The sequence below is a fragment of the Notamacropus eugenii genome, chromosome 1, assembly GCF_028372415.1.
Source record: "Notamacropus eugenii isolate mMacEug1 chromosome 1, mMacEug1.pri_v2, whole genome shotgun sequence".
NCBI lineage: Eukaryota > Metazoa > Chordata > Mammalia > Diprotodontia > Macropodidae > Notamacropus > Notamacropus eugenii.
In genome coordinates, this window is record NC_092872.1 from 595,720,669 (window position 1) to 595,734,825 (window position 14,157).

Sequence of the window (14,157 nt, forward strand, 5' to 3'; positions counted from 1 at the left end):
AGATGACAAAGATTGGTAATTTGGGGGCAAAGTTCTCATTGCTATTGTATGAGACATAGCTGAAATGAGCACAATGTTAGGGGCATGGGCACGCTGGTGTCAGGATGATGGACAATTTCATTTCCCTGGGATCACTCAATCCAGTTAACTTTGACAAGCACTAATTAGGGGCAGTGAGGTGGCACAATGAATAAAATGCCAGGCAAGGAGTCAGGAAGACTCATCTTCCTGAGTTCAAATCTGGCCTCCAACATTTACTAGCTGTCTAGTCCATGGACTGGTCACTTAACCTTGTAAAATGAACTGAAGAAGGAAATAGCAAACTACTCTAGTAACAATGCCAAGAAAATCCCAAATGGGGTCATAAAGAGTAGGACATGACTGAAAAAATGCCTGAACAATTAAGTGTCTATTAGGAGCCAGGCGCTGTGCTAGGTATAGTGGATAAAGGCAACAAAGGAGAGCTGGCTTTACCTTCAAGAAGCATACACTGTATGGAATAAAGTAACGAATGGGTACAAAGAGAAGTAATCTTTGAATTAATTAATAAATCCAAAACAATTTCTGGTAAGCAGAAGGGCGGCACTAGTAACTTGAGGGATTAGGAAAGGCATTTTGTAGGAGGTGCCACTTAAGCTGAACCTTAACTGGAGTTGGGTAAGGAAGAGGAAGAACTTAACCCCTTACAATCTGGCTTTCCACCTTATTATTCCACTATAAATGCTGTCCCCGAGGTCCTTAGCGAACGGTCTTTGTTGACAAATGCAAAGCTTTTCTTTCAGTCCTCCCTCTCCTTGACCTCTCTGCGGCCCAGACATTGTTGATTGCTCTCTCTTCCTCAATGCTCTCTGCTGTCTAGGTTTTCAGGATACCACTTTCTTCTGGTTTTCCTCCTACCTGACAGCTTTTTTTTCTGTCCCCTTTGCTGGAATCTCCTCCAGATCATGCCCTCTAACTACAGGTATCTCTCAGGCCCTGGGCCCTCTTCTTTTCTTCCCTCTACACTATTTCACTTGATTATCTGTTTAGTTCTCATAGATTTAATTATCACATCTATACTGATGATTCTCAAATCTACCCATCCTGCCCCATTCTCTCAGCAGACCTCCTATCTCGCATCTCCAAAGGCCTTTCAGATAGCTTGAAGTGGATGTTTAGTAGACATTTTAATCTCAATATTCATTATCTTTCCTCCTAAACTCATTCCCCCTATTACTGTAGAGGGCAACATCGTCCTCCCAGTCCTCTGACTCACAACCTAGGAGTCATCCTGGATTTCTCATCATCTCTGTCCTTCCATATCCAAGATGTTGCGAACGCCTTTATAACATCTCTTGAATACACCCCTTTTGTCTCTTCTGACATTGCCACAACTCTGGTGCAAGCCCTCATGCCTGGTTTGCTGCACTAACCTGATGGGGGGGAGGTGCCTGCCTAAGTCTCTCCCTACTCATTCAAGTGATCGTCCTAAAGTGCAGGTTCCATCATGCCACCCCTCCTACTCAATAAACTCCAGTGACTTCCTATTGCCTTCAGGACTGAACACAAAATACTTTGTTTGGCACTGGAATATACTCAGGTATTCACGGTGGGATATGGATGACAATCCAGCTAAAGTGACCAAGGAGTAGTCATACAGGTAGGAGAATCAGTACACAGCAGTATCATGAATATCCACTGAAGACAGACTAAGAAGAGTGGGTATCCAACAATATCAGAGAGATCATAAAGGATCTGGAGGTAGCTGGGTGGTACAGCTGATAGAAGGCTGGACTTGGAGTCAAGAAAACCTGAATTAAAATCTCATCTTAGACATTTAATATCTGTGTGGCCCTTGTCTTGGAAAAATAATCTTGACTCTATACTAAGGATAAGAACCTGTTAACATTTGCTTAAATAGGTACATAATGCTAGTATAAACCTGGAGTACCTATCTAAAAAGTATTCTCAGCTCCTGGCATGCAGTTAAAGCAAGGAAGTCAAGGTTAAGTTTTGCAGAACGCAGTTTTCAGCAACAGTCTCTGATGGGCATTTCTAGAATCAACAAGAGTTTGTTATTTCAAAATTGTGCCTCTAGCCTAAGTGTTTTCCAGTGTTGTGCATCTTCCTGAAGATGATTTGTGGGTCAGTCACCAGCAGCACAGGGGGTCAGAATCCCTCCTTCACATGTCATTTATTGTTGCTCAGTTGTGTTTGGCTCTTCATGACTCCATTTAGGGTTTTCTTGGCAAAGATACTAGAGTGGTTTACGATTTCTTTCTCTCATTTTAAATTGGAGGAAACTGAGGCAAACAGAGTTACTTGCCCAGGGTCACATAGCTAGTAAGTGTTTGAGGCTGGATTTGAACCCAGGTCTTCCTGACTCCAAGTCCAGTCATCTATCCACTGTGCCACCTAGCTGCTGCCCCTGTTTATACATCACCAGTTAATAAAAGCATACACTATAGCAGGTGATCCCCTTTGGAGCAAGGCAAACAGACATTTGTTACTATATTCTTGGAATTTTAAGCCATGGATTCTAAGACTTAAGAGCTTTTCAAAGGGAGAAGAATCTGGATGTTTAAGATACAGTCATACCTAATTGTATTGCACTTCAATTTACTATACTTCACTGATACTTTTTTTTTTTTTTGCAAATTGGAGGTTTGTGGTAACTCTGAGTCACGTAAGTCTATCAGCACTACTTTTCCAACAGTGTGCACTCATGCTGTGTCTCTGTGGCACATTCCGGTAATTCTTGCAATATTTCCAACTTTCTATTATTATCATAATGATCTGTGATCTGTGATCTTTCATGTTATTACTATTGTCATTGTTTTAGGGAAGCATGAACTGCACCTGTAAAAGACTGATACATGTTGTGTCTATGTTTTGACTGCTCCACTGTCTCCTTCTCCTCTGAGATACAACAATATTGAAATTAGGCCAATTAATAACTCTACAATGGTCTCTTAAGTGTTTAAGTGAAAGGAAGAGTCAATGTGGCAAACTGCATTATTGTTCTTAATTTTAAGAAATTGCCATAGCCAATCCAACCTTCAGCAACCATGGCCCTGATCAGTCAGCAATATCAACACTGGGGCAAGACCCTCCACCCGGCTAAAGATTATGCCTTGCTAAAAACTGATGGTTAGCATTTTTAGCAATAAAATATTTTAAAATTAAGGTATGTACATTTTTTAAAGATATAATATTATTGTATACTTAATAGACTAAGATATAGTGTCAACATAACTTTTATATGCATTGGGAAACCAAAAAATCCATGTGGCTCACTTTATTGTGGTATTTGCTTTATGGCAGCAGCCTGGAACTGAACCCACAATATCTCCAAGGTATGCCTGTATTAGTAAAGTTTACCCTAGGATCTACAACCATAAACCACAGTGATTGAGACGGTAACAATGAGCAGTAAAATCATTACGGCACACAATCATTCCAGTTGTGTTAAAACAGTCACTTTTAACAGAAATCAGAGGGTTCACAGGTTGTCAGACCTGTTCCTCCTCAGATTTTTGATCAGGGATTGGGTGTGAATTCATTTGTATTAATGAGAAAATGGCAAGTCATAAAAACACATTATCTAAGGAGTTAGTGATGAGAACAGCCCTTGGGGAACTGTCCTGACTCCTGGCCCTGTTCTCAATCTTCTAGATTGGTGGCTCCCTCTCTTGTAAAGCAGTTCAACATCAAAAGAAGATACAGTTATCTGTATAATAGTAACTGTACTGTTATTTGTTGACTGAGAAAATGTAGGATATGACAAAAAGCTTCTATGAATTTATTAAAATTTTAAATTGGAATTTATATTTCCTTCATTGGAGCAATATTTATGTACATTTGAAAAATAATATATGCACAAGACATTGTTCACTCTACAGAAATTATATTTACCTTTTTATTAGTTAGTAGTCACTGTGCATTTGGTTGCAGCTAAAGAAAGTTCAATCTAATCATGCTTGTGCCCATGTAATGTAGATTTACAAACTCTCAGAAATAACTTGGCAGCTCCCCACAAATCTGCAGGCTCAAAGGTTGAGAACTGTTGCTGTGTGCTATATTCTAGGCTACGCAAGCTACTGAACTGAAGCTCAAATAATTTGCTGGGAAATAATACATTAAAAATATGATACGCTTTTCAACAGTATCCCTGGTTAGCCAAAGAATATGGGGAAAATTCTCACTAAACCAAACCTAATCCCAGCAAAGAAAATGGGGCTTCTCTATTATTTTTGTTTTCCATTTCTTTTTATTCTTTTTCTTATTTACTTTAACAAGTGATTTTAAAGCTCATGAACAAATGTATTTTGGAGTCATATAAACAAATTTCGTTATATTATGGTTCAAAACTTGTCTTGCCCTCCCAAGTTCATAGAAATGAACTCCCTCACTATTAATTTTTACTTAACTTCTTCTTTTACATGCATTTTTCTGTCCCTCCCACTTTATGCTCCTTTTCTCTAACTGAATAATTAAAAAAAAAACAAAAACAAAAATCTCATCACAAATCCTCACATCGACCATGTCCAAAATGCATCAAGTTTCTTTCTGTATTTTAAGTCCACTGCCTCTCTGGCAGGAGATGGGTGGTAGGTTTCCTATCAGTCCTCTAGAGTTGTGGCCTATCGTTGCACTGATCAATTCTAAAGTCTTTCAAAGTTGTTTGTTTTGTTTTCTCCCCCTAATCTTGTCGTTGTATATAAATCAGGCGTCTTTTCAAGCAGCACTAGCTTTCCCAGATCTCTAGAATATAACCTCACAACTTGCTGCTTTAATATACTTACCACATTAATGTTACTCCTTACTTACCACAGCTGGGTGAAGCCCTAGGGAATGTGACATGATAGGTAATTCCCCTCCACGTGTCTGGAACCTGCAGTCTGCAGGTCACATGTGGCCCTCGAGGTCTTCAAGTGAGGCTCACTGACTGAATCCAAACTTCATTCCTGCTGCTAAACTATCAGAATGGCACTGCTGTCTGCTATACAAGATGCTACCACCACCATTTGTGTATGTCCATTCAAAGGAAGGGATTACTAAATCTGCATCTTTCATTTAAGTGCTTGGATCTTAAGGAGATCTGTGATCTTGCTCTCCCTCCACAAGCACTGATTTACTGCCTAATCTTCTTATCCTGTTCAATTTGTAGCCAGGTCTTCTTACTAAATCTTCCACCTAACATGCTAGAGCCCTTACTATGGTTTTTTGTGTGTGGATATCTTGGGAATCTGCCAATTATTCCTCACTTTTGCTTCTAAAGCTTCTCATTTTATGCCTAACCTAAATGAAACTATATCAATGAGAGACTTATGACACACAAATTATGTAAAAGCTATACACCTTTCATTTAAATGCCAGGGACAAAATCCGTGAAAATTAAGCATACAATAGCCATCTGTTTTGTCAGTGAGAAAAGTGGGCATGTAAAATGTTTAGAGTGTGTGGTAGACAGACGGCATCCCAGAGTGGAATAATACTAAGAGGTGGCTTTACAAAGCTTGGGTCTGAATCCTAGCTCAGCTACTTCAATAAGCTTGGACAAACAACTCCTCTGGGCCTCAGTTTCTTCATTTGTAAAGTAAAGGGACTATTTAACATGATGTCTAAATCTTTTGTTGACAATTCTATATTGACATTTTTGGGGTACCACAGCATCTGTATCAGATCAAATGAACCATTTTTGGATTTTTTATACGATTTGCTTTAATACATGAATAAAAGGAATTTTGACTCATAAAGAAATAGATGCGCAAACTGTATATAAATAATATTTCTATGAATTCAACTTTTATTTTGCTCTTAGCACTATACGTCATGGAGAGAGAATTTTAATTAATTCACTTCTGAATTTGTATAATTTTGAAAGGTAATCTTTTGTGTCACCATTAGGGGGAAATGTCATTTAAATTACACCACCCTGTATAAATCTGACACGTGTTTTATTAGTGATTAATAGTCACTATTAACTCCTCACATCAAATAATGAAAAAGTAAATAAATCAAATACATAGCACACAACTGTTGCTTTTCTAAATTACTTTACCAACATACTATATCCGCACAAAAGAGAATCTTACTCCAAAATCAAGTGGTAGTAGTCAAGAGGAACAATTTCTTTCTGTTGTTTTCAGGGATTAGGTCTGCCTTTGCCAACACCTCTTGTCCTGCTGTAAAAAGATACCTACAAAGGCAGGTTCTATATAAGCTTGCATAAGAAATAGTGACATCCAGCGCTGGACTGGAAAGTCTTATAGTAGGTTTTAATTAAATAAAGGAAAAATAAAATCAAAAGCAGGTGACACATTATAAGTTAATTTTTACTGAATTTATCAAATACCTTTCCTTATTTACACACACACTAAACATCGCAGACGGGGAAACAGAAAACATTCACTTAATGTAGATATCATACAGAGATACTGAATGTAACTAAAAACAATGGCTTGTCCCATATGGAATTTAGTTTCACATACAGAAGAGATAAAAACATAATTATGGAGAAGTCACAGTAAATTTTAAGGTATTCCTCAAATTGGTATGCAACATGATAAAAACAAATTCAACACTGGAGGAAGAATAGATTAATTAGACCTGAGGAAAGATCTAGAGATTATTTGCATTGCTATATGAATATCCATGATTTTTTAAAAATAAGGCTCAGGGTTTGGCCAATCAACACAACCCACCTAATCCAAGGCTACAAACCCTATCCTTACCCTGTAGTTCCTAGGTCCTGTGTCACTGACTGAATGCATTTAAAGACACTTGTGAGAGTCACTTGATATGGCTGAATTTTCTTGCTTTTGTCTAGCTTAGGTGTTTCATTTCTCCCCCTTTTTATTTTTAAGAACAAAAACAGTCTATGAGATTTTGCTACATTAGTTTTTAGCGACAGAGCATCAGAGTAACATGCCAATGACGGAGAACTCGGCATACCTAACAATGTCTTAAAGCCAACAAGTCTTATCACATTTAGGTCTAATTAGGGACACTTTAATTCACAGATGGTTGACCTGCTAATGTGATTTGTCAGCACTGGTACCTAGAGGTGTGCGCTGACTGATTATCAATTCAATTTTGCTGAAAGGCATTTATTATGAAGGTGCAATATTTGCTTTTCTAAGTGAGATAATGAGCATTTCCATTTTCCACCCCAATAGTAAAAATGATTATAGTCCATTTGTACATAAAATTATTTTTCTCAAAAAACTCCAGATTAAATGTTACCAAGCATGTAAATCATCTCTAGTAAGAACTATTTTTTTCTTTGTAATTTTTGGTCATAAAAATAGTAGATGAAATTAGCCTCTCCCCTTTTCTGCCATAGAAAATAAAGCATGAACTAAAATATGCTTGTGCCTATCCTGAAGCAAATTGCAGTGTCTTAGTCCCAAGCCTCTGATAATCAGTTTGTAATGGGAACGCCAGCCACCAGCCCTGAAATACATCGGCACAAGCTTGTGGTTCTGTAACATAATCATTAAGGAATAAAGTGACTTTAGGTTGGCCCTCTTATATGTTGACATGCATGATCATCACTTCTCCTAGAAACCCAGTTATTTCACATGCCTTTATAATACCTGATGATTATATGTTCCTTAAAGAAGTTATCTCAATGAACTCTGGGCCAACTCCAAGTTTAGAAATCCTAAGTTTACTTAGCCTATTAGTCAGATTATTCTACATTGTTTAAAAAAAATAAAAAGCTAAATGGCCATTTGCCTTTGTTTCAGGTGCAGATTTAAAATATAACAAAATGGGGATGAGGTATTTGCTGGCATAATCAGGAAAAAAAACCTTGAAAAGCAATATTCTTGATACTGTGATATCCAGAGAATACTTATATAAATAGACTAGTTCACAAAACTAAAACATTCTGAAGTGACTGAATTTTCCCTTATGCTCTTAATGTCCCAACTATTTGCCTATGGCCAAATTACACACGTATTACTTTTTTTGGTGGCATGTCTCTAGGAACTAGAAAAGAATTCTAATTCCCAAACTTCTTATGAGACACAATTCAGTGGCCTACAAAGCACTGGAATAGAAGGTCTGAACCTTTCCTACAGGGTACTTAGAGCTTTCCTGACTCCTGATGAACTAAGCTCACACACACTGTTAAAAATCAAGTAAGGGCTTTAACCTGACTCCATGCACAGTGAGTTTTACTGTTCTGCCTGAAGTTGGTGTCATCAAAATGGCTGTGGACAAAGGAATAGATTAACTGTGCAGATATCATTTCTGCAGGCCTTCACTGTAACCCTCAAACAAAAGGTGTCAGGAAGGTATTTCACAGAACAACTGCATGAAAACATAAAGGGAAATGAAGAAAAGAAAAAAGTAAAAGAGGAAGAGTTAATATCATCCACATGATCTGATTTGTTCTGTGACCTTGAGCATTCATCACAACACCAACTGCCAGTCCTGATTTTCTCACGCTTGTCTCCCTGTCTCATCCTTCTCTGACTAGGTTTACTTCTTTTGGTTTATGAAAAATTTCAAAGTTGGCTGATGGGATCTATGCACTTTGGAGAGGGTCTTAAAAAGAAAATGTACCAGGTGTCCCAAAAGCCTTAGTGCAATTTGAAGCTTTAATAAGTAGTGAGTAGGTCTCTAACATTAGCTAATTAGAATAAAGTATCGATTGGGGCCACAAAATACGGTTATTTATCTACTCAGAAGTTGGGTTAATTCCAGGCAATTCTCCTTGTGTGGTATTGGCCTCTTATCTGCAAGAGTACATTTCATATTGGGCACACAGTAGGCCCTATGGAGATACCTAATTTTTTTTTTTTTATCTCTAACATCAAGTACAATATCTTGTACAATGCTAGCTCTCAGTATGTGTTTGTGCCTTGCTCGAGAGGCTGAAATAATGGAATCTGATAGGCTGAAATTCTTCTCTGGTTATAGTTATGGTGGTAGGAATGCTCAAGTTACGATCTGGGGCATAAAGAAAAAAGTGTTCCGAGCAAATGAGGGTCTCCTATGTGTCAGAACTCAAGCCTTTCAATAATGCTAGTCACATCCTAGTCAGTTACTGTTATAATGACAATATCTGCGTGAAAACGGGTTCCAAGGTTTGAATGGTAGTCAAGTAATAGAGGTTACAGATCCAAATGATAGAACTTCAACTATCTGTTCGACTGAGCAACTTTTGCTATGGTGAATCCTGTCCTGTTCATCCTTTTCCACATGAAACATTATCACTGAATGAGGATCGATTGGTTATAATTTGATTTGACCTGTGTTCCTAGAAAGTTGTATCTTCAATGCTGTGATATTTCTCAGCAGTGACCTGGAAGCTCTACAGACTATCATTAAAACTTATCCAGTGCTAGTGGATACCTGATAGAAAATTACATCCTGATATCTGACTAGGTAGTGAAATGAGTGAATCAAAATGAAGTGAAATCACTCAGGGCCATGAGGAAAAGCCTTTGGGGAAAGCCACTTTCTATGAGGATGAAAGTTTTTTTTTTAACTAAAACACAAATCCTAAGATCAGAGTGAACATTAATAAAATCAGTTCAACCAAAGACAATTTTATAAACAATTTGTTTCAATACCTGTTTTGTATCTTCCTATGACACTTGTGCTTCTGCCTCTAAATAAGGAAAAAGTACTTGAGTTCCACATAACCTGTTACCTATGATACACATCAAAAGCCATGTACTTGTTCCTACTCTAGTCACAAACAATGCACGTGGGAGAGTGAAGTGAAACGTGTTTAGTGGTGAACTTTTCTTCTTTGGAAGGAACTGTGATCTTATAGCACAAAATCATCCTGTGAAGTTCAGATAATCGTTGATATAGACTATTCTGAGTCAGTTCAAACATCTTCTTTGAACTGATTTAGTTTCTAACATACTTTAATTTGAAGATTTGCTGAGGGCACTAGCAGAACGACGGAGTTTCCCGGAGCTTTTGAGCTTGGGGGCACGGGTTAGTGATGGAGATGTTTGGCCAGACAATTCTCCTCCAACAGAAACAGGAAGGTCAGCACTCACACTGGTGGTGAGACTATCTGCAAAGGAAGCAGAGACAGGACAAAGGAAAGCAGAGTTAAAGGCTTTTCTTCAATGGTCCAAATGAAGAAAGGTTAGGTTGATGGGAAAGGAGACTGTAAGCTCAGCTCAGTGGTAAGGTGGCTCTAGCCAGCTTCTCATTCAAATGGGCATCAAGCACATTAGTATTTTCTTTACCCTTGATCTTTGTTAAGTGTTTAAATGTATGGCAGGTATGTAGAGTGGAAACCATAGTAACTCTGATACAAGAGGACAAGTCAAATCCAATTTGTTACTTGTGTGACACCAGGCAGGTAACCTGGAATCTCTGTGCCTCAGTTTTCTCTTAAACAAAATGAGGATATTAGATGAGATGATTTCTAAAGCCCCATTCCAGCTCTAAATTCGTGCTGCCTGACTGATGCACTCCAAAGAGCCTCCAGAAACTTATGCAAAGCTCAGTGAATCCCTGATAGTGCCGATGGCATCTACAAATATTTACACACTGATATCTGACACATGAAGTTACAAGTCAATGATTTCCCCAAGGTGGCTATGACTAGAGGTCAGAATTAAATAACTGGTTTGAACCAGAACACAAAGCGGATACAACCATTTACCTCTGGAAAAAATGAATAAACTGAAAACCTGCCCATCTGCAGCTCTCAGCTTCTCCCAGGACACTTCTAATCACACTCCAAGGAATACAAGAATGTCTCCTGCAATAGAGGGAGGTTGTTGCTGCTGTAGGCTGGCCTTCCCCAGGACAATTCAGTCAGCGAGAAGCCCATTTCATCAGCCTCACTTTGGTTACAGCCCAGGATTCCCCATAAGGAAAACATTCAAGAGCTATACTTCCGTGGTCTTATTAACATGGCTTCTCTTCAGGGGTTTTGCTTTTCAACAGTTAGTGTTTCAGATTCATTTGATTCAGGCCATATCATAGAGGCTATTTCATGCATAGTCTGTATCTTTCCATTGGTCTGCCACTAGCCAGGCAGTCTCAAAATCAGTTCTTCCAACAATCCCCAGTGCACATGGAGTAATCTGAGATCACTGATAGCAACTTCCTTGGTGTGTACTAAAAATCAATAGTTTAAAGGGTTGTAACCTCAGAGAGACCTGTGTTTTCTCTTATTTCTTCTGGGCCAAACTCAGACATTCAGTAAAGTTGGTAAAGCACACAGAATGAGAGCTGTTTCCCTCCCACTAGTTTTGTCTTTAAAATCAGGCTGCCTATGACAAAGACAGGGAGCCATACTTTGTCATAGTAGGACAAAGAAGGATCATTAAAATGCATCTCCCCATCAAATGAGCATGCTAATGAAATGTACTAGCATTTAACTAAAAAAACAAAACCAAAAAACAACCATGCTATGACTCAGTTGCTAATTCCAGGCAATTTTCAATCCTGAAACATTTAACTCTTAACAAACAACTGTATGATCCACTTAACATTACAAACTAGAATTATTTTTTCACTTACCAGATGTATATTTTAGAGAGAGGATATAGGTAGGGAAAGAAAAAGGAAGAATATTCTCTTGCAAATCAATGTAAAATATGTGTTGGTGTTTAAAGAACTTAACAGAAAAAGTAGACTTTTGTTAGTTCTGAATTAGGAGGAGAAACATTCTGATTTTTTTCCCCAGGGAGAAAGCAGGAGGGTAGCTTGCGTTCCTACAGCTAAGCAGAATGGCAGATGGTCAAAATAATACAAATTTTGCCAACTGGGCAAGCTCAAGCAATATTCATGCAAGCTCTTTAACAATAGGGCTCCTGTGCTTACGAGAAGCTGTACAGTTCAAACAGGCAAAAGCGTGTCCGTAAAAAAGCTAAGCCACACCTCAGCACCTAGAATCACCCACAGCATTCCATGAGCCTTTAGAGTTTGGACATTCCATCAGTCAAAAACTTTCTTCTGGCAAGTCCTTAACTATGCAATCAACCTTGAAGCTCCCACTAAATCGTCTTGATTGATAGGGAGACAGCAGCTGCAGAATGAGCAAGTAATAACCACAAAAGATAAAGGCTTTCATACAAATATTATAATTCCACTTGCAAGCTGTCTGGCATGAACTCTAACGACTTGGCTGTTTTCTTGCAAGAGAAGCTTGGAACTCTATTCGGATAACACACTTGAGCCCACTTCATGATTCTGGTCAAAGAAAATGGGAGTAAAATACACATCCATGTGGACAGATAAGTAACTCTGCATGAAACTTACAACATCTGAGGGCGCTTTTTAAAATCTGTTTTTAGGATTACAAACTTGATGATTTAAAATTTATGGCCCATCAGTGACCAGTTTGAAGCCCTAAACAGGACGATTAAAAAAATCTGGGTTTAATCCATCACTAAGAAAAGAACTTTTAGTTCTGAAAGTGGGTGAGCTTTCTCCTGTAAGTTTCTGCTCTTCTGAAATATGCAGATTTAAAAGATCAATGTTTGGGGTGCTTTCAACAAACCAAAATTCTAAGCGGAACTGTCACCCCCAAATGATTATGTGCTCTGATAGAAACAAATGGACTGATTCTGCCACACTTTCCAATATACTATGATACGGTTAATAAAGAATCATCCATCCATCTACTAATTTTCCCCTCAGAAAGGTAGCTTGATTTTTGTTTTTTAAATTTCAAAGGCTTCCCCCATCTGGGAATCGGATGTGAAGGAGTTAACTGGGTACAGCAGCCCCCTCTGCCTAAACCCAGCCTACCAGAGGGTATCCAGCCAGGATGCTGCTTCCCTTCGATCAGTACTTTGGAAACTGCCCAGACAAACAAGCAGAACCAAGGAGCTCGCAAAGGTCACACCTGGCGTGTGGCCGGCCTGCTCTCTGGGTCCTAAACCGCAGCCCCACTCTCCAGGTTCCCTGCACTCCGGGCTTCCCCGCCTTTGTTTCCTTTTCCTCCCCCAGCTGTTCCATTCAGCCGCCCAAGCTCGGCAATCTGCCCTCCCCAGAAAGAGAGGCATTTATTAAGCTGAGCTAACTCAAAGGGCCAGCCCAGCACGTGCCGCTTCTTATCGGGCCCCATCTCAAGATCCTATTCCATGGTGCTTAGGCAACAAAAAAGTAAATGGACTTAACTCCCATTGGCTCCCCGGCAGCAATTCAAACAAAAGTGGGAGCAACAAAGACATTTTCCAGTATGGCAGGTGTTGGTGTCAGATTCCGCCCGAAGCAAACAGGGGCAGAAGAAAGACAAAGTATGCGTTTTCCGTTGAGGCTCAGACATGCAGGGACAGGGCGAGCCAGCGCGAGAGCGGCCAGGCTCCTCAGTCAGGTGGGAATTGTCTGGGCTGCTGCTGGGAATGCACGTTTTGGAGGGGGGATGAAAGGAGAGGGCCAGGCAAGAGAAGGATGGCCATGTTTCAGCTTAACACGAGCAGCCAAGGAGAATGGTTAGTAGATCTGCTGGAAGACAGTTAGCGCCGTGCACCGAGCAAACCTGCGGGCAGGGTCGGGCTTACCTTGGTCAGTTACCGTATTGAGACCTTTATATATTTTAATCTAAAGGGAAAGAACACAAAGTCAAATGAGTAGCGGTACAGCACACCTCAGCCCTAAGCGAAGATTGTACGCTGGCAACAAGCATTAACTCGTGGATCAAGTCGGGACTTCCTCGCAAGTCGTGCTAGCAAACTACGTCGTTCGTATCACATATTATGAAGAAACAGGATATTAAAAAAAATCACATTTTCCATGTCTAATTGGTGAACCACCAGCCTAAGTTAAGCTTCTATTCACAATCAAAACCTTTTGCTCAGAATCCAGGTTACCATACCAAAAAAGCCCCAGCCCAATGTCCTTATATGTATTGTCTAAAGTGAATCAAAAGGCACATAAGTTTACAGTAAGAACTTCTCAAATTCGAAGCCTAAAAAGCTAATCAGTTACTACAATGCATTCAAGTATACAGTTCTAATGGTATAGTACACAGTATGTGTATACACCATGCAATGCCACTATCCTAGAGTAAAGGAAATAGCTAGACTGACAACCAGTATATGTGCAAGAGCAAGGAGAAAGAAAATTTGAGAGAACCCTAAAGGCAAAGCTGTTCTTTGATGAAAAGAGCAACAAGATCACTTGTGATCATACAGCAAAGAGAAGGCTTTATATCATTTTAACATTTTTCTGTTAAGT

At 39.2% G+C, this 14,157-nt stretch overlaps 1 protein-coding gene across 5 annotated transcripts in view; it reads right to left on the minus strand.

The window, feature by feature from the left end:
* Positions 1–8,783: 8,783 nt before the first annotated feature.
* Positions 8,784–14,157, minus strand: part of RALGAPA2 (Ral GTPase activating protein catalytic subunit alpha 2) — a 428,361-nt gene continuing 422,987 nt past the window's right edge. For 4 of the 5 annotated variants that reach the window (XM_072634579.1, XM_072634577.1, XM_072634576.1 and 1 more), the window contains one exon: positions 8,784–10,027. In XM_072634579.1, coding sequence (XP_072490680.1) covers positions 9,873–10,027 — 155 coding nt within the window. In that variant the 3' untranslated portion in view covers positions 8,784–9,872. Of the gene's footprint in view, positions 10,028–13,481; positions 13,522–14,157 lie in introns of all 5 variants that reach the window. The other variant, XM_072634581.1, reaches the window with a different exon arrangement.